Source organism: Leptodactylus fuscus, chromosome 7 (assembly GCF_031893055.1).
Source record: "Leptodactylus fuscus isolate aLepFus1 chromosome 7, aLepFus1.hap2, whole genome shotgun sequence".
Taxonomy (NCBI): domain Eukaryota; kingdom Metazoa; phylum Chordata; class Amphibia; order Anura; family Leptodactylidae; genus Leptodactylus; species Leptodactylus fuscus.
Genome location: NC_134271.1, coordinates 85,069,695 through 85,096,521, shown reverse-complemented (window position 1 = coordinate 85,096,521; position 26,827 = coordinate 85,069,695). Strand labels below are relative to the sequence as shown.

At 41.0% G+C, this 26,827-nt stretch overlaps 1 protein-coding gene across 1 annotated transcript; it reads left to right on the top strand.

Annotated features, from left to right (window-relative positions):
- LGMN (legumain) lies at positions 1-25,136 on the top strand. Its single transcript, XM_075282388.1, has 14 exons — positions 1-111; positions 5,752-5,893; positions 10,178-10,275; positions 11,019-11,100; positions 11,373-11,458; positions 12,227-12,302; positions 12,768-12,830; positions 13,133-13,199; positions 15,072-15,190; positions 15,771-15,860; positions 16,168-16,368; positions 20,438-20,608; positions 21,173-21,240; positions 23,643-25,136. Exons 2-14 carry the CDS (start codon positions 5,756-5,758, stop codon positions 23,683-23,685), a joined length of 1,302 nt encoding a protein of 433 aa, XP_075138489.1. The 5' UTR covers positions 1-111; positions 5,752-5,755; the 3' UTR covers positions 23,686-25,136.
- Positions 25,137-26,827: the final 1,691 nt, after the last annotated feature.

Genomic DNA, 26,827 nt, shown 5'->3' with positions numbered 1-26,827 from the left:
GCCCTGCCTCCTGTTGTTTTGTGTGTATGGTGCCGTGCTGATGTCCCAATAGCGCAGTATCTGCAGCATCCTGTGGACGAACCTCAGCTGACCGCAGATCGCCGGGGGCAGGTATTGGCCTGTGTGTGGGAGATAATGGTCGCAGTCGTGATTTCACAGCTGTTCAGTCTTATCAGTCAGATGATAGTGATCGCTGTGTGTATCAACCAGCCTGTAATATAGTCCCTGCTAGCTTAGGGGGTGGTCATCATGATGTCCTAGCATTCTAGTGGAATAGTCCATGTACTCTGCCTGTCTCTCTTGGATAGTAGTCCCTCTATTGTCCCTTTTGTTTTCTAGAGTGTTTTCTGTATTTTCTGTCAGGCTTGGGGAGGAATCTCTATATTGTCTCTACTGTACCTGGAAGACTAGAGCAGCACTACTTGCATTATACCTGGCAGCCTAGTTTTGGGAACCAGTTCTGTCACTCTGAGATATTTCTGTATGTCTGCAGAAGCTATCTGTGCATGTTTCTCTTTTCAGTCTGAGAACAGCAGTCACTACATTGTACTTGTAAATGTGAGAGCTCTGTACCTTGTCTGATATTGTCCCTATCTGCTAGTTCCCTGTTTTGTCTATGTCAGAGATGTCCCTTTATAGTTGCCTATGTCTAGGGGATTCATCTCTGTTTTTTTTGTCCCAGTCTAGGGATCATTCCCCATGTTATTCTAGTCAGAGTTATGACCTTTTGCTACAGTTTGCATTACCTTGGTTATTTACACATCACAAGTATGAGTCGGCCATTTTTACTGTTGGCTATTGTGAGAGGAGTGTTCCTGAAGAACCTGTTATTGTGCCACTTCCGTGATCAGCCAGATTAAGGTATCAATACAGGTCATGTGGGAGTTGTCAGTAAGAGAAGGTACATTCCAAGGATAATGATAAGATGCTGCCATTGGTCAGATTTGAACCCCGGACCTCAGCAATGCAGGCAACAGTGCTAACCTCTGAGCCCCCATGCTGCCTTTTACAATAGGGGAAAGTATACATAGTGGGCAGATAGTGGATTTAAACACAGGATTTCACAAAAAGGAGCCAAAATCTGTTAATAATGTATATGACAAAATGTATTAATGACACAAATGCTGCTAAAATATTAAACTGTGTTTGAAAGTCTATTTACGCTTTAAAGGCTAGGGCTACATGGAAACACGCATAGCCAAAGATTGCAGGATATCTCTGTGAATGAAAGTGAATGTGGTCATTTTGCAAGTTGCTGTGATGGTAATACAATGATCACAGAAAACCATTGTGTTGGCATTATTGCAATCATTGCGGTGCGACCACATTGCATATTTAAAGGGTTGTCTAGGAAAAGTTTTTATTGCAAGGGGAAGGTGGGAAAAAATCCATAAATACCTGTCCTTGGTGCTCCAGTGTTTCCCACCGTGGTCCAGTCCTGCTGTTCTCAGGGTCTTCTTCCAGCAGGAGTCCCTGCCGCACGTGACCACTGCAGCACAGACGTTCCATGTCCCTTCCTTAGTCCACTGAGGCTGTTGATCAGTCTCAATGATCACATGTGGCGGGGACTTCTGCCAAAACAAAACCCGGGAGCAGCAGGACCTGACTGAGGTGAAAGACATCAGAGAACCAGGGAAAGGCAAGTATGGTTTGTTAGAGTTTTTAATTTTTTTTTATTCACCTTCCCTGGCCCCCTTTCAAAAAAAGCGTTTTTCCTTTTTGATAAATCGGCCTCACTCTTGCAAACAGTTTGAATAAAGAAAACACCACCCACAAATGCTTGTAAAACAAAACAAGAAATTCAAATGGATGAAAAAAACAACAATAAGAGGTGTGAATGAAGCCTAAGGCTGGTCTTACACGACCGTAATGCTTTTACGGTCCATAAGTTGCTGATCAGCAACACTAGTTGCTGATCATCAACATAGACTCCGCAGATGCCCGTAAACTGCCGCACTCGCCCATAGAGTTCTATGGGCGAGTCCGTGCAGTGCCGTGAATTATGGCCATTACGGACATATCCTATAAATTGCGGACCTCGGTTGTGGCCCGGCACACCACGGATAAAATATCCGGTGGTGTAAGAGGCCGCATTGAATATAATGTGTCCGCAAATGGTCCGCAATTGAAAACCCCCAATTGCGGACCATTTGCGGTCTTAAACTACGGTCGTGTAAGACCAGCCTAAATTACTCATGTGCCCTGTCACCACTTCAGCAGTGGATGGTGTTCAGAGTCTGGTGACTACTAGTCTTTCAACAGCTTTTATCTTGGATAAGTATCTTCTGTTCACAGGGCATGTCATATACATTGACCTTTAGCAAACCGTCACAAAATGTTAGGAATGTATTTACAGTCATCCTCCAAGCTCCTCCCCACCTCATTCAGGCTCCTCCCCACCTCATTCAGGCTCCTCCCCACAATCTATAAGGCACATTTATTAAACTGTCTTAGTTGTGACAAGTAACAATGTAGCTTTTATTTTTCAGGGGCAGGATACAAAATGAAAGCTGTTCTGTGATTTGTTGCCATGGGTAGCTGAGACAGTTTTTCTTTTAGACAATGTAATATATCTGCCCCTATGTGCACCAGTTATGTGACAATGCCCTAAGCCTTATAACTGGTAGCACCCATACCATTCAGCCTCATGCCCCTTCATTGTTTAGTGGGCACACAGCTCTTTATTCTTGGTAGTAGCTACTGTATGTCTAATATCCCCAGTTACTACAGCTATATCCCATCTAAGTAAATAGGTCAGAGCTGTAATGTTTACAACAGCCATTACCTACTGTATAAGCTGCTAGTAAACAATGTGGCCCTCGCTGGAGCTCTATGTGCTTACAAAGCTGATCAGGGAGGCTTCATGTGGTCCCTGCTATTGTATAAAGTCTGTGTTCTCTGGTTACATGTTACTGTAAACCACATGTAGCGTTTCTGCTGCGTCACATGATCATTTCCAAACTGTGTTGCAATTCTTGCTGATTCTGGAGTATAAGAATTCCTGGCATGAGATGATTAACCCTCATTTCCTTGTAGAGATAGAAGTACAGGGTGTGGTGACCAGTTATCACCTCCTGTCTGCAACTTGGGCAGAAAAGTAAAGGTTTATTTACACAGGTCTTTAACCCTTTCACTGCCAAGGGTCTCTGGAAATTTTGCACCCCCAGTAGCCAGAGCAAGTTTTGAGATGGACAAATCAAACCTAAATTGCAACATTAACAAAGCATCCAACCCCCCCATACCTATATATTTTCTTAAAGTAGACACCTGCAGCAAGGCCGGATTCCCCAGGATAGGAAACAAGGGGGAGGGAGAGACCTGTTTCCTGAGAAAAAGAACTCTACACACTCAAAGAGTAGGGGCAATAATGGGATGAGACCGCAGGGGAAGAGGGCACTGGGAGTCCAGCCAGCGGAGTGTGTGCAACGGTGTACCATGGAAGGCACCCTTCAGGGAAACCCACTGCTTGAGGGAGGAGTGGTGACACCAGTCTAATACTCTCGTCTTGCTCCTATTTTGTGCATACATAATAAATACGGCGCAGGCACAGAACAGAATGGTATTTAAAGAAGCAGAAACAAGTGACTTCTCTGGATCTACAAAGATGGCTTCAAATCCATTCAGCTTGTCCAATGAAGAAAGGTCCTCTGATGTATCAGAGCAAACTTTGCCCACAAAATCCAAACAGATACACAATTGCTCATTTTTGATGCAGCCATGCAAGTTATCCACTTCAGTTAGCAATGCATTTTCGGATTTGACACAAGTAATTGAGTATGATTTATAGAATTGATGTAAATATTACGTTTGCAAAGTTTTGTTTGTGTCTTATACTTCTGCAATTGTGTCCTGTAGTCTGCACTGTTTTGTATGTGACTCCCAGAGTGGAGTGATTTTGCGCCTTTTTATGCACCTACTTTTCTTGCAAAAATCACAAAATGGCGGATCGGAAATTCTCACGTAGAAAAAAGGTGTAAACACTTCCTAAATCCAATTTAACGGTGAGAAAGGTGCAGCACACGCCAAATTCAGGCGCAAACACAATAAATATGCCCCAATGTCTGCACAGGGCAGTAAAATAACAATGCCCTTACATGGTATGTCCTAGCCACGTCCACTGCACCCTAATTGCCGGTGTATCTGTATTGAAGTATAGCGATGATAATTTATTGAGCTAGTTACATGGTGGCATATGTACTAGCTATTGCTTCAGTAGCTGCACCCGTGCCGATCAGCTGTTTTAAGGGGCTGTGGCGATTGTATAAACACTGCTCCCTCCTCATTGTTTATATCACTTTGCAGGCTGGTTTGTAATGATATATACAATATATTGGACAGGTGCTGCAAAAAATATGACATTCTCAGTATAAGCCAGTCTGCTACCTGATGCAAACAACAAAGAGGTCACAGCAAATCAGTGGCAGTACCAATAGTTAGTTGTACCTCTATCAATCTGATATTGATCGTCTTTCTTAAGTTATCAATATTCTAAGGCTGAATAAGTGGTTTAGGTGTAACCAATATTTATTAAAGAGTTTTCAAATACAATATAAAGGGAAAAAAAGAACACAATATAAATGAACAGAAGGAGCGCAAGCCTTGCCGATATACAAAAGGCTAGGGGAGAACCCACCCAACATTCTGCGGCACAAAATACTAGCAAGGAGGCGAGGGCCTAGGTATATGGAATCTTAAAACTAACATCTTCAGATAGGTATAAGACAGACAAACAGACAAGAGAAACACACAGCGGGAACAGAAACTAGGAAGACACATATGGGGGAGGAGAAGGGAGAGGAGATACATGAGGGGGAGGGTAAGATGACCAGCAACCTCCTAAGAGAATAGGAGAGTAACTCCAGATCAGGAGAAGAAAGAGGAGAACTCAGACGATTCCTGAAAAACCACCCAAGGCTGCCAGAGAGCGTCACCAAGTAACCAATTTAAGCTAAAAAAACAATTTTTGGGGGCTAAATCAATCAGAATAACCATTGAAAATGTTTAAAAACCAGTGTCTGCCCCTGAAGAATTTCACAATACAGGTCATACTGGAGGCTGCTTGATCTGTATATGGCTGCTGCGCTTGATCACAAATTGCACAATTGTCCTAATAATTGTGGGATAACTTTGGAATTTTATGTTGTGATTATTGCTGTAGGGGAGAACATCTCCATAAACATCTCTGCCTTCTTGCTGCTTCAGCAGTGATCTTTGCACGCCCTGACCACTAAGCAATGAACAGCTAGAATTTAGTCCTTGTGACTATCCACATGACAGCCCACAAGTCACACTCACCCCTGGATGGCAATTAAAGAACATTTACTGATAAAGAAGCACATCCAGTTTTAAAACAATAGGGTGTTTTCACTCAGCTTTCATAGAGCCCTGAAAGTCAGATTTGTTATGTGCAGTCTGCTTTTGGCACAGAAAGCTCTCTTACATTATATGTTCTATAATGGCTTGTGACTTGCCCTCTCCAGGTGGTGCGAGTGGTAAATCTGCATTGATACATCTCTGAGTAAATTGGTCTTTTAGGGGTCTTGGAAATCAACATGACCAACTTTATAGAAGAATTGGTCCACTCAGCTTTCTTAAAAATTAGATAAGAAACAGCTATGTAGTATTTTTCTGGGGGATCCTTGGGGAAGCTTTTTCCCCCTAATTTCTTTATTTTTTAACTCACAATTGGTGTCTTTTCAGTTTCCCTTATTCAGAAATGAGATTACAACCTGTATTGTATCATCTCCTCAGGTTCATGATGATTTTTACACCTCTGCTGCTGGGCCTTGTGGCTCTTTCCTCAGCGATGCCTATTGAGGATCCAGAAGATAATGGCAAACACTGGGTGGTCCTAGTGGCCGGCTCCAATGGCTGGTACAACTACAGGCATCAGGTAAGTTTCACATATTTGCAAATAACTAGGGATTATCTGGTTATACCTCTGTGGACTTTCTATGAAAAGCGCTGCAGGATGTGTTTCCGCCGCGTTTTTTCCCACAGCACTTTTTTGCTTCAGCCTGCTACATGGCGTCTTAGCCGAAAAGTCACTTATTTCACCAAAATAGTATTAACAATATCTCCCAAAAAAGACTCCTTACAAAGCTCTGTAAATGGAAATGAGTGTCACACTATGACACGCCAACAAATATTTATTTCAAAGTATTTTATTTTCTTAAACGTAATAAGGGAGCCTTCACACGGAGTTTACCCTCGCTCATTCTAAACGTAAAACCCATTCAGAGTGAGCGGCGTAAAAATCAGATCCCATTGACTTGAATGGGTGCTGGCATACGTGCACTACCCATTGAAATCAATTATGGGTAGCTGTTTTTACGCCGCTCACTCTGAACGAGTTTACGTTCAGAATGAGCAGAGAGTAAACTCCGTGTGAAGGCTCCCTTTAACATGAAAAAAGCTATATCAATTGCTATAATCATATTGACCAGCAGAATATAGGGAATGAGTGATTTGGATTTTTCTACATGTGAAAATGCATAGACCATTAAAATATTTAATATTTGCCATATACGTGAGTGCTGTATTTGGAAAAAAATCTAAATTCTCTAATTGCTGCTTTTCCTACATTAATATTCGATTTATTTATGCAGGGAAATCATAAGGCCGGGGCCCCACATATTGGAAATGGCGTGAAAAAAAACTGCAATGTTTTACAGTCCTTGCATAGTGGATGGGATTCCAGTGAATCCAATCAACATACTGTGGAAAACTACGTGCAGCAGACTCACTGTGATTTCCAAAAATGTTGCGGTTTTGGAAATCGCAGCATGTTTATTATACCGTCAGAAATGCCGGTGGTTTCCCTATAGGTAAAATGGAAGCAGAAAGTCTGCAGAGGAAACCTGTGCGGACTTTGTGTGAAAAGCGCTGCAGGAAAAACGTACCACTGCCTTTCTTTGGGGGGGGGGGGGGGGTTTGTAGTGGGGCCTTAGCCTTACTCTTTCCATGCATAATGACATTATTTATTTGCATTACTACAAATATTGTACTTCTCCTTGACTAAAAATATTCCTCAAAAGTCATGAGAAGCATATTTATTCTACTGCAAAAAAAATGTAGTACGTTCCCTCCCCCATGCTCACTTAGGACAGGAGAGTGGGAGTGGTAGGAGAACCTCTCTGTAACACTTGACTTTTGTGGTCAGCTCAGATTGTTCCCTGTTAATATTTGCTGTAATTTCGTCAGTAAATGGATGACTATTGTTCAGTGCTCGTATCCTATATCTTTGCCACATTAAACCTGAAACATGAAGGATCTGAAGCCTTGTGCTCATTTCAAGTACCTAGATAACAGCAATGACAGGTGAATAAGCATTTTTTGTGTGGGCCGAAGTGGATTAGAGTAGCACTTCAACCAAGTGAGGAGTTTCTGGGAGAAATGTCCACATAAGCACGAACAAAGTACTGTGAGTGAGTCCTGCATGGTATTGAACACAAAAAGGTTGGAGTCTGTAGCAGATTTCCAGGTGCGATGGGCTCCCGTGTTGAGTCCAGTCTTGGGTGAGAGGGTTGTGTAAGGCTATAGGCAGTGGCGTAACTAGGAATGGCGGGGCCCCGTGGTGAACTTTTGGCATGGCTCCCCCCAACCGACACTGACGCCGAAGACCTCGACTGACCCCCTCCTCTGCACTCTAATATGTCCCTTAGTAAGCCCTGCACACAGTATTATGTCCCATAGTGGCCCCTGCACACAGTATTATGTCCCATAGTGGCCCCTGCACACAGTATTATGTCCCATAGTGGCCCCTGTATACAGTATTATCTCCCATAGTGTCCCCTGCACACAGTATTATGTCCCATAGTGGCCCCTGAATACAGTATTATCCCCCATAGTGGCCCCTGCACACAGTATTATCCCCCATAGTGGCCCCTGCACACAGTATTATCCCCAATAGTGGCCCCTGCACACAGTATTATCCCCAATAGTGGCCCCTGCACACAGTATTATCCCCAATAGTGGCCCCTGTCACCGGGCCCCTGTAATGGCTCGGGCCCTGTGGCAGTTGCCTCCGCTGCTGCCTCTATGGTAGTTACGCCCCTGGCTATAGGGTTCATGTGCCAATAAACTGTTATAACCTGCTGTCCACAGGGTTTAGCAGCGGTGTATTCCCAATAAAAAAAAACATGTTTGTGTGGCAATTTAAGGGGAAGTTGGTGAGAATAGCACTTAAAGGGATTTTCCGGGATCATCAAAAATTGGAAAAAGCTGGGGAAGTATCATAATATAAAAAAAAGTCACATTATCACATGATAATTCTCCCATTCCAATTTTCCTGCTGGACTTTTTTGTACTGTACTGCAGCAATGAAATTTCTGACTACCCATGTGTACAAAGGTTTAGCTACAGCACTTAGAACGTTGTCACCACCAACCTGTGGGGTGCAGTGGAGCTAAAACGCTGAAAGACTCCTTTATCAATATATTTTTAATAAAGTTTCAGCCATTTAAAACAACAGGGCAGATATTAAGTTCTAAGTTTTCATATATCAAAGGACACATCTGATGTTTGTCATGTTCCGCAATTACAAAAAAACACAAGAAATATAATAGGGAGCAGGCACAAGGGATATAAAACCAGACAAGACAGTTCAAGCTCACATCAATAGGGTAGATATCACAAAGTATAGTAAGGCCGGGGCCCCATGTGGATTAAACACTGCGGAAAAAAACACCGTTTTACAGTCACTGTATAATGGATGGGATTCTAGTGAATCCCATCCCCACAGTGTGGAGAAATATGCACTGCGGACAAGCTGCGATTTCCAAAAACATTGCGGTTTTGGAAATCGCATCATGTCAATTATATCTATGGAAATGCCAGCAGCTTCCCTATATGTATAATGAAAGCAGAATGTCGACTTTCTGTGAAAAGCACTGTGAGAAAAACCGCGACGTGTTACCGCTGCAGCGCTTTTTTGCTGTAGGACACTACAATAGGCCTTAGCCTAAAAGGGTATTAGAGGTGTCAGAAGACCCTTTAAAATAGATCCTGTGATTGATGTATCTGCATGTGATTGAAGGGAACCACCTCATCTCTCTGTATCACACACTTAGGAGGTCTGTCTGAGCTATGCATTCCTCAATGATTTGTCCATAGACCTGTAGTGTCATCTGTGTAATGCATTATAAATACAACATGCAACATGTCACTAGACATATAGGCTTCCAATCCAACCACCCAATTATCATCTTAAATATATTGTTAGCTTAATTGTTGGCTAACCCTCTTATGAGTATAGGGGCTTCCTGACTGTGCCTCAGTGGCAGATTTTAGCATGTCCACTCCTTTGTTGAAGCAGGAGATGTCTCAGACAGTGTCTTAGTTGCCTCTCTTTTTGGGAGGAGACTAATGCCTGGTTCACATCTGCATTTGGTAATCCATTTGGGAAATCCGCATGGGGGCCCCCTCCTTCCTTCCCCCCCCCCCAAACAGAATACCGAAAACATTGACAAGCGATGAGTAGTGAAAGCACATGGACCCCATAGACTATAATGGGGTCTGTGTGCTCTCTGCACAGTGTCCACATGGACATTCGGACAGAAAACTACTTCGTGATCTACTTTCATGTTCACATGACTTGTGCGGGCAGCGCACGGAAAGCATATGGACCCCATTATAGTCTATGGGGTCCATGTGCCTTCACTGCTCAGCGCTTGTCAATGTGTTCAGTATTCTGTTTGGGGGGGTCCCCATGTGGACTCCCTGAACGCATTACCAAACACAGATGTGAACCAGGCATAAGACACAGCCTGAGGCAGCCAATATGCAATGTGACAGTTTGGTCAGATGACAGCAATTTCTCATAAGTCCACTATAGACATGCAAGCCCAAACAAGGATGCTTATGCCATGTGGAAAATGCAGTAAAAAAAACTCTGTGGAATAAAATGCTGTTTTAGCAGAGTTTTCTTCTGTTGACTTTCTGCTCTTATTACACCTATACAGACATACCGTAACTAAATTTGCATGAAATTTCTCCATTTTCAACAATTCTGCATGCTGTCTTGTTTCCATCTAGAATCTGAAAATTTGTCTTGTCCTAAAACATCTACAGCTGAGAATTTGTCATGGTTGTATCTGGTTTAGGCAGTTGTCTGTGAGCTTCAGGCTGATATACTGTATATCACCCATACTATTTGGAAGCTGTTTGTTTTTTCTAGGCTGACCTGTGCCACGCTTACCAAATAGTTAAGAAGAACGGAATCCCAGATGAGCAGATTATTGTGATGATGTACGATGATATAGCCAACAATGAAGAGTAAGTGTGAGCACATCACCATCCCCATTCACCATTATCTTGCTTTATATTAACCTCACCTAGTTATGAGCTGAATGGGACCCAGTAATCGTTCTAGCAATGAGTGGGGAGTCCAGATCTCGCTTTTCCCAGTGCTCTCTTCTGGGAGGGGGCTCTCTGTGACTGGTCTTTAAGAAACCTCTACAGGAAAACGGTTTCTTTCTACTTGTATTTGTTTTCCTGTGATGCTGAAGCCCCCCTTTACCCTGCCATGTCAATCCTGATTGGTCTGATACCTCCGGGATCACTTTTTTTGTATTGCATGTCAGTGTTTTTTCCTGCCCAGCATATACCATAAATGCTTTCCTGTCAAATTGCCTAAAACTCAAAAGTGAACTTAAAAGTCTGGTTGTCTTAATGTGTTAAGGCTGCTTTTTGTTTGCAGCATTGGGTAACTCATTCACAGCTACATTTAGTATAAATGCTGGATTCCTCCAGCACAACAGAGCAAGAGTAAATCTGTATTCACATCACTGCCGGGTGCAGAGCTGTCAGAAATGACAGGATGAAAAAGGGCTGCAAGCCTGACTTTTTCTTTTGGAGATTTCAGTTAACACAACACCCAACAGGGCAAGGGGAACTAAAAGGAAAGCACAGATGTGAACATGGCATGAGAAGGCTGCCATTTATTAACCATCATGCAGAGGTACTTGGAGAGTCACCACATGAAGATTTGTAATCTATTATGTTCTTATTCCTTGCAGAAACCCAACCAAAGGCATCATTATCAACAGACCTAATGGGACAGACGTGTATGCTGGGGTGCCGAAAGACTATACAGGGGAGGTGAATATCAGTGATGTCAATTTTCATATATGCACACTACAGCGGTTTCAAGTATATGTCAGGAGGATTTCCCAATGTATGCCTCTGACATATGGTATTGTATATGCACACAGTGGCCTACATCAACTTAATAAAAAAAATATAAGCTGGGTGACATTTTTTGCAGATGTACTGGATATTTGGACTGCATAGATGATAAAGTTGCGTATTTAAAATAAAATGTAAGGTATTCTAAAAACAGCCCTCTTACCCTTCTTCTCATCCTTCCCTAGGATGTTACTCCTGCAAACTTTCTGGCTGTCTTGAAAGGCGATTCAGAGGCTGTGAAAGGGAAAGGATCTGGGAAAGTCCTTCAAAGGTTTGATGATTAATCTCTTCCCATCACATAACTGTCTTTACATGTCTCTCCCTTTCTCACCCTGCTCACTACTTGTTTAAACCAAGCAGCATAAGAGATGAGGGTGAGAGAGGCCATTGGTATAGTATATATATACACACACACACACACACACACACACACACACACACACACACACACAGTGTCTGCCAAAAAAACCGCACCATTTCACAAAATGTAATGATTGTAGCAAAAATGATTTCTTGCCTTTTTCCATTTCTATCCTCTTCTTTCCTGGATGATGAGTATTTGGCAATTTTGTACGTCACGTGATATTTTTCGGTCGATTTTGTAGTAGGAGGTATACATATCATCTGCAGGTACTCAATTTATACGCATCACATACATTTGACAAAATCTACTGGTGGTGCATTTTTTTTGGCTGCCACTGTGGGTGTATATATATATATATATATATATATATATATATATATATATATATATTCGGTAATATAGTCAGTAGGGGCTGAGATACCATGGCACCTAGGAAACAAGTATGGTATAAGCTGGCATTTAGAAATGTTTGTCAATTGCTTATTTTTCCTACCTATTGAATGGGGGAATTTGAGCTGTTCGGTGTGCACAGAACAACCACTTATCTGAAAATACTAACATGTGAATATTGTCAGTGGACTGATATTGTATTGCTCATCAGCTATTCTTACACTGTATCTGACAATATATCGCGTATTGAATGACATATTTCTGGCTTTTCTTTTGTGCTTTCAGCGGACCACATGACCATGTGTTTGTCTACTTCACTGACCATGGAGCCCCAGGAATTCTGGCTTTCCCCAATGATGATGTAAGCACTTCCCTTCCCCCACCTCAAACTCTCAGTTACTACTGGGATTAGCTTTTCTGAGTTAAGGTTATTTTAAACAGGAGGGTTGTACTATGTGTTTCCTGATGTAGAGACCACAAAAATGAAACTAGTATGAGCAGTAACAACTAGTTTCTGTTATTATTAACCCTTTCAAGACTTGTGATTAAAACAGCAAACCCAAAATTTAGAAGTTGGATGAAAATTCCTTCATGGGGATATCAGATCAACCCCAGAAATCTTGACTGTCCTCTTATTATAGCTTACTTTATGCCAGTGCCGGGGAGCAGCTGCTGTCTTGTTTTTTTGGTTTTCTCTGGAAAGATAAGGTTGAATAATGCCTTATAGAGATATTATGTGCAGTCACTTACTATAATAAAAGTGTATATGAATGAGATGTAATGGCTGTTTATATATGCATTGTGTAACTGGTGTTTTCTGTCACAGTTGCACGTCGAAGATCTCAACAAAACCATTCAGTACATGTATGAGAACAAGAAATACAAAAAGGTAACAGCATCCCTGTGCTGATGTTTCTGTGAATTCACACGTATTGGTTAAATGACTTATAATCTTTGTGGGACCTGGTCACACTTAAAGGGTTGAGTATACAGCAGATCATATGGGGGTCCCACTGCCACCTGAATGGGTACTAGAAACACTGTGCATCTGCATTGAAATCACTGGGCCATTCTTATCATGTATGGATGTACAATAGATATATGCTTAATACTTAACCAGCCTTTCACTAGGAAGTCTGTCAAGTTTTACCGCTGAAGTGAGTCTGACATTTCCTGTCTTTTCTGATGCAGATGGTGCTGTATATTGAGGCCTGTGAGTCTGGCTCCATGATGAACCATCTGCCCAATAACATTAATGGTAGGTATGATGGTGGCTTAGTGCAGTCTAGAATATAGCTGCTTAAGTCAATAACTTGGTTTGAGCTTCAAAATCAATTTTATTATAAATGATAAAATTTTATTATAAATTATAACATTTGCTGGAATATCAAATTTTCTGAATTTGAGAGACCGAGAAAAAAGATTATACAAATGTCCTGTCAGGATAGAGAAACTCCTGGAAGACAATTCAATCCTAAAATATCAAGTGGAGTAGCTTATTTTTCTTTTCTCACATTTTGCACTGGTCAAACACCCTGACCAGATCTTACTCTAAAGTCTATATACATACAAAGTTTTGGGATTTGTAGCATTGCAGCTATAAAAATGGTGTGTTTGAATGGGGCTTTCGGCTGGCATCCATTGGCTCAAAAATCTTCATAGTCCAGCATGAGATAAATATAATTGCATAAAACTACCAGTGTATATTTATAATATTTGTATCCAAAGATTACAAATATCCAATAATTCAATTGAAATGTAACTGTGCATGAGTGGATAGTTGTTACACTTTATGTTCTGTTTTTTTCTGTTCCCTTGGTCGTCACACTCCAAGCACAGATGTCTGTAGCTTATGACAAACCCACAATGGCAACGTGCGTACTACAAATTACAGAAGTGAAACAACTGCAGGATTCTGTGGGAGGGTTTTATATGCAGTCATGACTTGTGATACCTTGCGCTTTATGGTCATGTGATTGGTGGAATTATTTTACAGTAGTGATCTACCACCAAGTTACTTCTCTCATCATAAAATAACGAATCAAGAGAAGAGTATCTAATCTATCTGTGAAAACGAGGATGTGGGGAAAGGGAAACTACAGCCCACTTACTTGAACTATGTTCAGACGAATAAACATTGGTAGTTGATGATCTTTAAATCCCGGGACGGAGGTTGCACTCGGAAACTGCCCATCGGCTGTGGGGAAAGATCCATACGAAACGAAAAAAGAATCCAGCTCCACTCCTGTTAAAACATAGCTTTTATTTTTTCTTCACATAAAAAGTCCAGGTTATGTCACAGGCATGATGGATCATATTATATTCCCATAGTTCAGGAAAAAAAGAAAAGCCAGCTAACGCGTTTCAAGGACCTTGGTCCCCTTAGTCATAGCTAAGTCACATGCCTGTGACATAACCTGGACTTTTTATGTGAAGAAAAAATAAAAGCTATGTTTTAAAAACAAAAGGGACACAAGGAGTGGAGCTGGATTCTTTTTTCGTATCTAATCTATCTACTATTTATTTTTAAAGGCCCCGAATCATGTAAAGTAATAAAATACGTCTTAATCCCATAAGGGTACTTTCACACAAAGGAATTATTTTCAATGGGAGGCAGAGATTGCAGCATGGCGCTGAAAGAATAAGCTTCTCGATCTTGCTGCTTATTCCGCAGCCTGAGACTCCTTGCCGAATAGGTCCACTCATCTGGGTCTAATCGGCAGCGGAAACGCGTGAACTTACCCTCTACTGTCCTCACTCTCTACTTTACTGGTTCCTCTTGACATACAATAAATAAGTAGAATGCATATGAAATGTATCTATCTTTAGGATATTAGATAGATAGATAGATAGATAGATAGATAGATAGATAGATAGATATCAGGGGGGGTTTTATCACAAAGATGCCCTCTTACTTTGCCTTGATCCTTAGATGCGATCTTAGAGGTTTAACAGCCATGACTGAAGATAACCCCACCCCCCTCATGGCAATATAGCACAGACAGAGTGGTTGTGGATTACATCCTGTTATGGTTAGAACATTGCAAATAGGATATAATGGTACACCCATTAGCGGGAAACAATTAATAATAGCCCTATAGGAATAAACATGTATTGTCTGTATTTTCAGTCTACGCAACCACTGCAGCCAATCCTCATGAGTCGTCATATGCCTGCTACTACGATGAAAAGAGAGACACTTACCTGGGAGATCTGTACAGTGTCAGCTGGATGGAGGACTCCGATGTGGTTAGTCTTGCTTACTGGCTATTTACTAAACCCAGCATAGGACTGTTCACCTGAATTCCCTGGTTATTAATGGGCCAGGCACAGCAAGAATCACAATGGGTTTTCATGTTAGAAGTGGTTCTGAACAGTAAAGATATCACTTGTATTAATTCATGTTTGTAGATTTTGTAAGAGGAATGATAGACATGAAAAATTGGAAGATCCACATTCATAACCAATATTATTGCATAGCAATAGTCTTCATTTAATTTTGTGCATTTAGCTCCTATGCAGACTTGTGTGTTCTAATTCTGCAGTTGTGTTATTCCCTACAGACAGTAGAAGTGAGCAGTAAAGTAACACATAACTTTAGAATATACAGTGCTTATCTGTAAGCAGTAATTATGGATCCTCATTGTTTTACATAGGAGCTCTAGTACATTCTTAAGACCTTTTTCAAGTCACTTCATTTTCTTTTTTTTTTTTTTTAATTTTTACTTTACTAGGATCGTCTCCCGTGTGTGTGTGTATATAAATTCTTGCTGTCTTTTCCAAGCCTAATGTCTAAAAATTAAAACTTCTGATAATTTTTATTTTCCAGGAGGATTTGACACACGAGACTTTACATAAACAGTTTGTCCTGGTCAAGCAACACACAAACACCAGTCATGTGATGCAATATGGAAATCGGGTGAGTTACAGAAAAATGGTCAGAACTTCATCCTAAAAGTTCTATGAAGTGGTTATATCTATAACAGCCAGGATGACCACCAATCCAACTCCACAGGGGTCATCAACCAGTAATTTCTTCCTTTAGTAACTACGCAAATTTACTTTTGATTCTAGGAAAGCTGCATGACAATAACTTTGGATCATATCAGTTGTCACTGGGAGGCAGCTGGATCAAATTTTTACCAACTGTATAGAAGAGCATGATTCAAAGACTTGTCAGCGTAACTTGCATGTCCGACCTGACCTTCTCCTCCTGGTTTTCACAGACCATCTCCCATATGAAGGTGAAGCAGTTTCAAGGCAGTGGTAAAACAGTGGCTCCTCGTCTCAGCTTAGAGCCAGTGAAAAGACTGGATTTGATCCCGAGCCCAGATGTTCCTATGACTATCCTGAAAAGAAAATTTATGGCCACTAATAACATTATGGAGGCCCGAGGTATTCTGTCAAAAATCACATCACTGCAAGGGGTAAGCAATAACTGTGTATGTGTGTGTGTGTATATGTGTGTGTGTGTGTGTGTGTGTGTGTGTATATATATACCTATATATATAGGTATATATACCATATATTCATTTATCCAGATGTCCTTTTGCACCGGACTATTTAATGGAAATAGAGCACACTCTTAGATTCTACTTCAGACCCCCATCCGTCCAAGGCTATTGTAATTGAAACGGAGCATAGCCTTGGATCCTACTTGCCCAGTATTCACACTGTAGACCTATTCTGGGTCCAGGAGAGAGATATTTTAGTGTAGGTTCCTATCTGAATGAAGTCGCCTTGTCATGGCAGATAAGCTTTTACAAGCATGATCAATCATGTGTACGTTACAAATAGAACTAATGCAGTTTTCATTCTTTTTATATAGGTGTATTTTCAGAATTCTGCTATAATTTTTATATATAGATAGACAGACAAAATATATATATGACTGCACTAGTATAGATATAGGGTGCTCACCAGTGTAAAAAGGATTTGTCCCGTTCAATTTAACTCCAAAAAAGCAGGCGGCACACCAAAAATAGTGAAAAAAGTGAAGGAGGTTTATTGCCTCATACTGTGATATTTCGGCTCCAAGAGCCTGTTTCAAGCATTACCAATGCTTAAAGGGGTATTCCCACGTCGCATACTCACCAGTTTTCACTCCTGTAAAATCTTCTTTCTTCCTGGTTTCTTGCATCATTTGGTGGGCGGGGTTTCACATGCAACCTGCCGTTTAGCTCCGCCCACCCATATTGGACTATGAAGTACAGGCAGCAGCAACTCCATTCTGTGTTACATACAGAGACTGCCTGACTCTGCCATAATGAACACAATTGAATTAGCTAGCCTGATAACTGGGAGAACAGAAGACGTTCAAAAATGAAAGCAGCTCCTCTCCTCTATCTGAGTGCAGGAAGCTAGGTCAGGTGGTGTAGACACAGGAATAGCTAGATACACAGGCTCGCTCCCTGCACTTAGCCCCTCCTCCCTCCCCCCTGAGAGCAGGCAGATACATCACTTGACTTATGAGCAGATAAGTCAGAGCTGTGGCCACAAAGAATTGAATAAAGTAAGATAGTGGACAAACAAAGCCGTTTTGCTGAAGCAGTGTATTTAGGAAAAGTCTTACATCCACATTAACAAGCAGTATAGATAGGATCCTTGTGATGGGACAACCCCTTTAACTCCTTTTTTGGAGTTAGATAGATAGATTTAATTTATATTTATTTCTGTGAAGGCTACAGGTTTGTGATCTGTATGGTAATCAGTTCCTATAAAACGGTTAACATCCAGCTTTTCTATAAGACCAGAGAGTCAGGATGTGATTCTGATCTCAATTTTAATATTTATATATTAAGCTTAGGAATATGTATACAGAATGAATATTAGTAACTAATCACTTGATTCCAAGGTGCATTTTCTTTAAGAGAACCTTTCACCAAGTCCACTAAATCCTTCAATAGGTGCCTCTCTACAGAAATAGCAGTCAGGCACTGATAGGACTTCTTCTTTAATTTCTCAACATAGATCAGAGATTTCATTGTAAGGGTGCCTTCACACGGAGTTTACGCTTTGTGTATTCTGTCCATTTTACACGTGTAAAAATACACGTGTAAAATGTAGTCATTGAGTTCAATGTCTTTTTCATATAATGCGCGTCTTTTTGCGCGCGCGTAGATGTGTGCGCAAAAAAACGCGCATTATACGAGAAAGCCATTGAACTCAATGGCTAACTACATTTTACACGTGTATTTTTACACGTGTAAAATGGACAGAATACACGGAGCGTAGACAGAATACACGGAGCGTAAATTCCGTGTGAAGGCACCCTAATAGGGTGGACATCAGTATACCCAGGCTGCACTTTAGAGCAGTGTAGAGGAGCAATGGAGCTGCCCTTACTAAAAATACATCTAATGTTTTATTGGCAGGTATCTGACCTCTGTGGAGCCCCCTATGATTAGAACAAAGGCAGCAGTGCTACTAGTGACTGTAGCGCGCCCTCCCTTTACAGGCCTCATAGTTGTGCCAGTTATGTAATTCTTTTATTCTATAATATTAAAATTTTGATATTCCAGCAACACTTAATAATATGGGTTATTGGATGGCGGATTACAGAAATTGCACAACATTTGGTTGTGCCTATTAATTCTGATGACGAGTAGGATCTGTTTTGTATACATGTCCTGCCAGATAATTCCAGATTCCGCTTATTGGTAGTGTCATTGTGTTACTTCCACATTTTTTAGAAATCAGTATGAGGATGACAGGAAGGGAGGACACAGAGAAATGCTGAAGCGACTAAAATCCTAGTCACGATTCTCACATGTTTATTCCTTAGCTGAGTGATGGTGACCAGTACCTTCTTAGGGGGCAGAACTCTAACCACAGGCTGAAAATTCATCAAGTACTGAATTTGCAGTCATAAGACTGTCTGTCTGGAAGTGACAAGTACTGGAGTTTGTACAACTCAGATAAGTCAGGACATATTTAGTATTACTACTGTGCTAAAGTTTACACCACGTAAACCAGACACGCTGAACTTGTCACAGAGTTATAGCAAACACTGAGGGCAGATTTATCAATACGCAAGTCTAGGGCCTCATGCAGTGTAAATGCTGCAATTTTGCTGTAGCCTTTTACAGTACATGAAAAGTGGGTGGGATTTTGGCTAATCCGAACCAAACGTTAAAAAAAAATATCTGTAGCAGATATGTTGCTATTTCCAAAACTGTATCATTTTTGTAAATCACAGCATGTCAATTATACTTACAGAAATGCTGGCGTTTTCCCTATAGGTATAATTAAAGTAGAAAGTCCGCAGAGGAAAACTCTGCAGCCTTTCTTTGAAAAGCGCTGCAGGAAAATCCACAATGCGTTTCCGTTATGGTTTTTCCCACAGCACGTTTTCACTGTAGCTCACTATGTAGGGCCTTAGCTTAAAAGTTGACAATGCAAACTTACACTAGACTGTCTTAAACTATACCAGATTTATCAGTGTCTACAGCTGTTTGATAAATTTGTCATATTCTTCACTTGATAAATATGGTCCACACCATGTTTGATGACACAAATTACACCAAATTTCTGGCGTATTTTACTTGATAAGTCTCTCCCATTGTGTGATAAATCTAGTGCATCTTGTTAGAGATGTTAGATACTTAAACCACTGTGGGGAATCGCTCAGGTAGATGCTTGTAGCAGTGCAGGAAACAGGGACACAGACACTGGGTTGCACACAAGTTTAGGCTTTATTCACTTGCAGTGCATTAATTGCCTTTGCAAAGGCACAAAATAACCAAAAACAAAAACCTTCTCGGCTGAGAACTCACTTAAACATAAGGAACTTTTCCCTGACTATACAGGAGCCTGGCTACCAGATTCCCACCTTGGCAACAACAACAGGTGGCACAGTACCTGCTCTGTAGATTTGGTCTGGACAGATCAGCTCTGTCAGTGTGGTGCCACACACCTAATCCTCACACACAGACTATTATCAGGCCTTGATTAGTCAGCTGACCTCCCTGGTGTGGGTCTTTACCATACACCCTTTAGCTGCCTGGCTGGAATATACCTGTTTTCCCAGACCACACCCTTCACTCTCTCACGCCACCTCTTGGCTTACATCAGTATTTTACACCAAAATGATGACAGATGCCATAAATGGAAATGGAGCGTTTTTGAAATTTAAAAAATGGGTATTTTTATAAAGTCCCTTTTTTCTGTGCTGTTTGTGCTTTTATTCTGGTTCTAAGTGATGAGGGATTTAGACTATGATGGGTTATATCAATAGGGATTGTCCTGATTGTTACTTAAAAGAGCCAGAATATTCAAGCAGATGGGGTTGTTTGCCTTTTCACATTCTAAATCTGAGTTACCTTGATCTCTTAAATGGAGTGTGTTACCAGAACAGTCCTTGCTAAACTATAAACATAGTCAGCCAGGTTCATCTGAATAAAACCCTCTTTATGCTTCCATATCTGATATGCTAATGGTGCAACAGAGAGGCCCCTCGTGATAACTGTACCAAAATCTAACTGCCCCTTTTTACAGGCAAAGTCATTGATAAAGGAGTCTGTGAAGAAGATTGTTTTGCTGGTAGCAGAATCAGATGAGATGGCGAGTGAAATATTCAGTGACCAAATGATCATCAATGATATGTCCTGTTACCGCTTGGCAGCTGAGCATTTCAAGATGCAGTGCTTCAACTGGCACATACCACTGGTGAGTTATTGAGGGGGCTCCATGGCACAGTTCACCAATCATTATCCACTGTATAGTCTGCACCTAGCTGACACCATATGGTGTATCATTGCTGCTTTGCATTGAGGAGCAGACTGAGGCCACAGGTAAAGTGCTATTTGCTGAGCACTGTTATATCTTAGGGCTGGGCAATTAATTGAAATTCGTCTCAATTAATTGTCATGAACTGCTCGCAAAAATAATTTTACATTCACACCATCTTGTCTCAGATTTCGATTTGCTAAAGGATACGCCACTACCTGTATGTTATCCAGTTTGGGTTGTTTTATGTGAATAACCAAAACCAGAATTCAGTGGCATGTAAAAAGGGGAGTGTCCTAAAATAGTTGTTCATTAATCACAATTGAGGTAGAATACTCAATTAAGAGTGATTTGATTTGGGTCATAATCGCCAAGCCCAACTATATCTGTATAAAGACATTATATATTTTGTTGAATAATATTGTATTTATGTGGAAGTTGCTGCTTTGGTTTGCTATTAATCCTGTCTGTGTTAGAAATGTAATGACTTTCTTGTCTTTGCAGTATGAATATGCCATGAGAGAGCTGTACACTTTGGTGAATCTATGTGAGTCTGGTTACCCCCTGGATAGGTAAATATTCACCCTTCTCCTACATCATACACATTGTACTCACTGTGAAGGAGCAACAGTCTGTACATTCGTCAGCAATTCGTTTAATACTAAACCTATGTTCTTGGTCACAGCTTCCAGCACATGCAGCTGCATTGCCTTCATTGTATACATCCCATTCCTTTGAAGTCTATTAGCTGACAATCCATGTAATTCCTAAATTAAATTTAATTGGGTTTGATGTTCGAGATTGTCTACATGCAGCTTATATGTTTAACGCAGGTAAAACCTATATAACGCTGCTCCTCCCCTCATAGCTGGAAGTGTCATATTGCAGAGGATTAAGGTATTATAATGCAAGTAGAATAATTGCAAGGAACTAAAGCTAAAATATCCAGGCACGTGCAAGGCTCCAATTAAACAGGTTCTCCACTTTGTGCTCATCTTATTGTTGAAAGAGAAGTAGAAATTGAAGAAAGTGTAATGTGGTGTATGACAATTGGTTCTCTAAATCTGGACAACCTCTTTAATGCTACGTTCACATCGGCCCTGGAGTCACCCGACATACCTCCTAATAGTCAATGGGATCTGCTGGTGTCTGTGTGTTACCGTCGTTCAGTGGGACAGGAGGCAATGCTAGTGTGAACTTGGCAAAAGGAATACACATTTATTAATACCAACCTCTTAATAATTATGGTTCACTGTTGGATATCCTGTGTGCCAAAAATTATATCTACACAGTCAGGGACAGATATAGATGTCAGATACAATTTATTCCACTTTTTTCAGACTGGCGGAGACCCTGCTCACTCACTTTTCACAAAAGTGGCACAGGAGTCCTATAACTGACAGTAGGCAAAATGGGCCAGTTTTTGTTGAATGACTTTGCCCCATTGTACTGATATACCTGCGTTTTATCTGGGCCAGAAGGAGATGAGACTGTCGTCTTCTTCCAAACCAGTGAAGTATCTTACCTTTTAAATTCACACACTCAGTAGATGTCCGATCTCTGGCTAATAGGCTACAAATGACCGTAATAGTATCTTGGTGCTATGGCACCTGACTTAGCCATAACACAATACATTAGTGCCTCTCTCAGACTGGACAGCCTGATATTAATACTAGTGGCCAGCATTTTACAGCTGTTCACATTTGTAAATACACTACTAAAGAATATTTCTATACTACAAAGAGACTCCATAATGTAACTTATACTTATTGCAGCTCTAGGCTCCAAAATAGTCACTCAGTTGGTTGCTATTGGAAACAGACTTGTCCACAGAAGTCCTGAATAAAAGGTGACCTGAGCTCAGATAAAAAAAACAAACAAACAAAACCTTCAAACAAATCTTAAGTTATTTCAAGGTTTTCCCTTTATCAGATGACTGTTAACTGTGTAGCGTAAGGGAGCCTTCACACGAAGTTACGCTGCACTCATTCTGAACGTAAAAACATGTTCAGAATGAGCGCGTAAAAAGCAGCTCCCGTTGACTTGAATGGGAGCCAGCATACGTGCGCTCCCCATTGAAATCAATGGGAAGCTTTTTTTCCCTATGCTTTCAATGTGATGCGCGCGTAATACATTGAAAGCATAGGGGGGAAAAAAGCCTCCCATTGATTTCAATGGGAAGCGCTCATATGCCGGCACCCATTCAAGTCAATGGGAGCTGCTTTTTTTTTTTTTGGGAGGGAAGGAAGGAAGGAAGGGAAGGAAGGGAGGGAGGGAAGGAAGGAAGGGAGGGAAGGAAGGGAGGGAAGGAAGGGAGGGAAGGAAGGAAGGGAGGGAAGGAAGGGCTTTTTGCGCGCTCATTCTGAACGTGTTTTTAATTTCAGAATGAGCGCAGCGTAACTCCGTGTGAAGGCTCCCTAATATTAACAAATTACCAGAGCAAGCTCCATGCAGACACCAAAGAAACAGGGAATACTGGAGATTTAAGCTCTGAGGCTACAAATTGTTAGTGTATAATATAGCCTGAAACTTAGGATCAGTACAATATTTGCAATGCAATGTGTGCATACAGTAAGCAAAATGCACCTGAATTCTGGCGTAATTTGCACCAAAAAAATGGTCTAACATGCTGTGCACCACATTTATCAAGTGTTTTAGGCACTTTTCCAACTTGTGTGAAAAGGAAGCATGCCCATACAAGAAATGGGCATGGCCTAAGTTGCAACTCCATGTGTCAAAAATGCATCAAGAACTTTAAAGTTGCATTGTCTGAATTGGAGACCCTATTAGTAAACCTGCTCCAGCAGCAGAAGAGTGAGTGCAGCGCTTGAAAATCTAAAGGATCCGTTACATAGTATGTACACGGGGACTGTGCTGCCTACGAAGGCTCATTGTATTGTATATTATCTATGTTTATATATAAAGGGTATACTCTAGATCGTCCTAATATTCATTCTTTCCTCTTATTATACAGAATCAAGCAAGCTATGGATGATGTGTGCAAAAATCTACAATGATGCAACAAGCAGCATCGGTAGACAAAATAGAGATGGATGATCATGACCCTATGCGTTTCCTGCTGCTGCTACTACTCCCTATCAACCCTACAGAGATCGTCACCCTATAACTCAGAAATAAGAAGATAGTAATGTATATGAAAGAAATATCAAGGAGAGAGATTGTTCTCTAAAACACCTCCACATCTCACTGGCTGGAGTCAGAGACTACCCAACAAGAACTGCACTAACTTGACAAATTGCCACATGCGGCCTTCAGAGGTGACTGGAAATCACTTTGTGGGGCTTATTCACTGTGAATGACTCCAATCAATATAAGATTAGTTGCACAGACAAACAGATTACTCCAATGCAATCCCACCAGTTCTTGTAATCACAATGGTCACCTCTGTCTAAAATTTTACCATTTGTTTTTATATATAAATGTAGTGTAGATTTTTAATTTTTTTTTATAAAGCTGCTCAAACGTGATAACTCTTGCTTTAAGTCGAAGGTAAACATTTAAAGGTGTATTCAGGGATTAAAATAGTAATGGCACCATGCATTGTATAGGGGTTGTGCTCGATATTGCAGCTTGAATGGGACAGCGCTGCAAACAGGCCAAATGACTGATGAATGTCGTCACAAAGCCTGTGAACTGGCAGTGCCTGGAATACAGCTGTCAAACAGATCAGTTGGATTTCTGTGGATCTGATATTCCCAGAAATGTACAACAATTGTTTAAGAAAAAAAAATACTTCAAATGACTGTCCACGATGCCAGACTTCTTTCTGACAAATCTCATCTTTTTTATTAAGCTGCCCCTGCAGTTTAGGCATTATGTTTATGGTGAGATTGCTCATCTGAACAAACCCACCAATGCTTTCATCTTGACTCTCACGACTTACTCCAGTTTGTGTTGCTGACCAGTGTCATACTCCATTCATTGGCAGAGTTACATTCAGAATGCTGTTGGTGCCCTCTGCAGGACATTATATTTTGGCAATTTAGTATCCTCTTTGTTTTGGTGCACTGTGGAAGGTGAATCTACTAAATGAGACCACTGTACAATACCTACTCTTCCCACAACTTCATATTTCATTAAAGAAGCTAAAATAAGCTTAGCAAAATTAGGGCCGTGTCAGCCAACAGCTTTATGAATGTAGCTCTGGCTGTGATTAGAGAACATAACATATACGTTTACAGAGATGTGTAGATTTAAACCTTGCTGTGCTGACTAATGGTTTTTGGTATTTTTTAATCAAATACATACTACAACTACACAAACCCAGAGACACTAACACTGTACTGTGATGTACTAAATAATACCGTACTAGAATTCACATGAAAAGCAGCCACAGATTGTTGATTGCTGATTACAAACATGAATGTACAAATAAAGATTTCTCTTGTGTGTGTGATGCTGTTAAACAAGTTTTAGCAGTTATAATTAAATGTTTTATGACACCAAATACTTTCATCAACTAATTCTTACATTCAAACTACTGCTCTCTAGTCAATGGATAGGCTGCATTCTCAGTGATGCCACTGCTGCTCTCTAACGAACGGATAGGCTGCATTCTCAGTGATGTCACCGCTGCTCTCTAACGAACGGATAGGCTGCATTCTCAGTGATGTCACCGCTGCCCTCTAGTGAACGGATAGGCTGCATTCTCGGTGATGTCACCGCTGCCATCTAGTGAACAGATAGGCTGCATTCTCTGTGATGTCACCGCTGCCGTCTAGTGAACGGATAGGCTGCATTCCCTGTGATGTCACCGCTGCCCTCTAGTGAACGGATAGGCTGCATTCTCTGTGATGTCACCGCTGCCCTCTAGTGAATGGATAGGCTGCATTCTCAGTAATATTACTGATACTCTCTAGCTGTCAAACACAAAATCTGGCCCGCGGCCCAACTGCATAGGGCCCTGTCACTTTCCTTCATCTTCGTCCAGAAGGTACCCAGCGCTGTATTTTTGGTTGGAGGGTCCTCAGCTATGAGGATCACCAGCAGTCGCATTTGCAGCATGCCCCTTAGCCAGGGGGCCTCATAGGCTCTCTTACCACACTACAGTCTCCATGTGTAGGAGATTTTTATACTTGCCTCTGCTAGCAAGATGTGGTTCTGAGTTTTGTACCTCCACCTTTTAATGTCTGTGCAGCCATGCGGTCCCCGGAGAGTAGCCAGGAGGACAGTAGAAGAGATGCACAGCCGGACACTGCATCTTGCAAGAAGAGGCAAGTATGAAATTAGCTATCACTGAGATGGCACAAAAGATAAACCCTAAAACAACTTTTATTAGATCACTAAAACCCAAAATATATACAGAATGATAAGCTAAACCCTTATTCAGTTGTCACACCAGCATTTTACATTTAAATGGCTCAGAAGCCCTCTGAAAATAACACAGCGTTGCTCAGTACTATTATGCTGATTGTGACACAAAAATCTCCTCTATTACACAATGATAGAGAGAGAAGATAAGATAAGCACCTTAGGCTAATATGTGCTTTTGGTTAGAAAAATGTGGCTCTAAAACTACAGTGATGGCAGAAAGACTACACCACATGCCCTGCATTAGCACTATGCTGGTGTGACAACTGAACAAGGGTTTAGTTTATCACTATATGTCTAGATTTTGGGTTTTGGTTCTCTAATAAAAGTTGAATAAAAGTTTTAGGATTTATCTTTTGGGCCATCTCAATGATAGTGGATTTACGCGATATGATCAGAGATTTAAAGTATAAAATTAAGTATGAAACTTGATGTGGGGAGAATTATTACTTGTGGGGGGTCTTCAATATCTATGTGGTGGGGATTATTAAAGCACTATTACCTATGGGAGGGGAATAATTACAACACTATTACCTATGAAGGCACTATTACCTGCGAGGTGACAGGGGGTTAATTAGGATGCTCTTACCTGTAAGAAGAAGGGGTAATTACGACACTATAATGGTTACCGTCTAGGGAGGACTTTGACACCTCTGCTCTAGAGAATGGATAGGCTGTATTCTGCTACGTGTTCAGGTCAGGATACTCTTGGCAAGTCTCTGCTATAAGTGGTGATTACTCAGGATGTGCAGATTCTGTCCCATCAGCATTTCCGCTTCATGTGACTGTTTGTTTTAAGGCATCATGTGAATAATTCACTGACTGCAC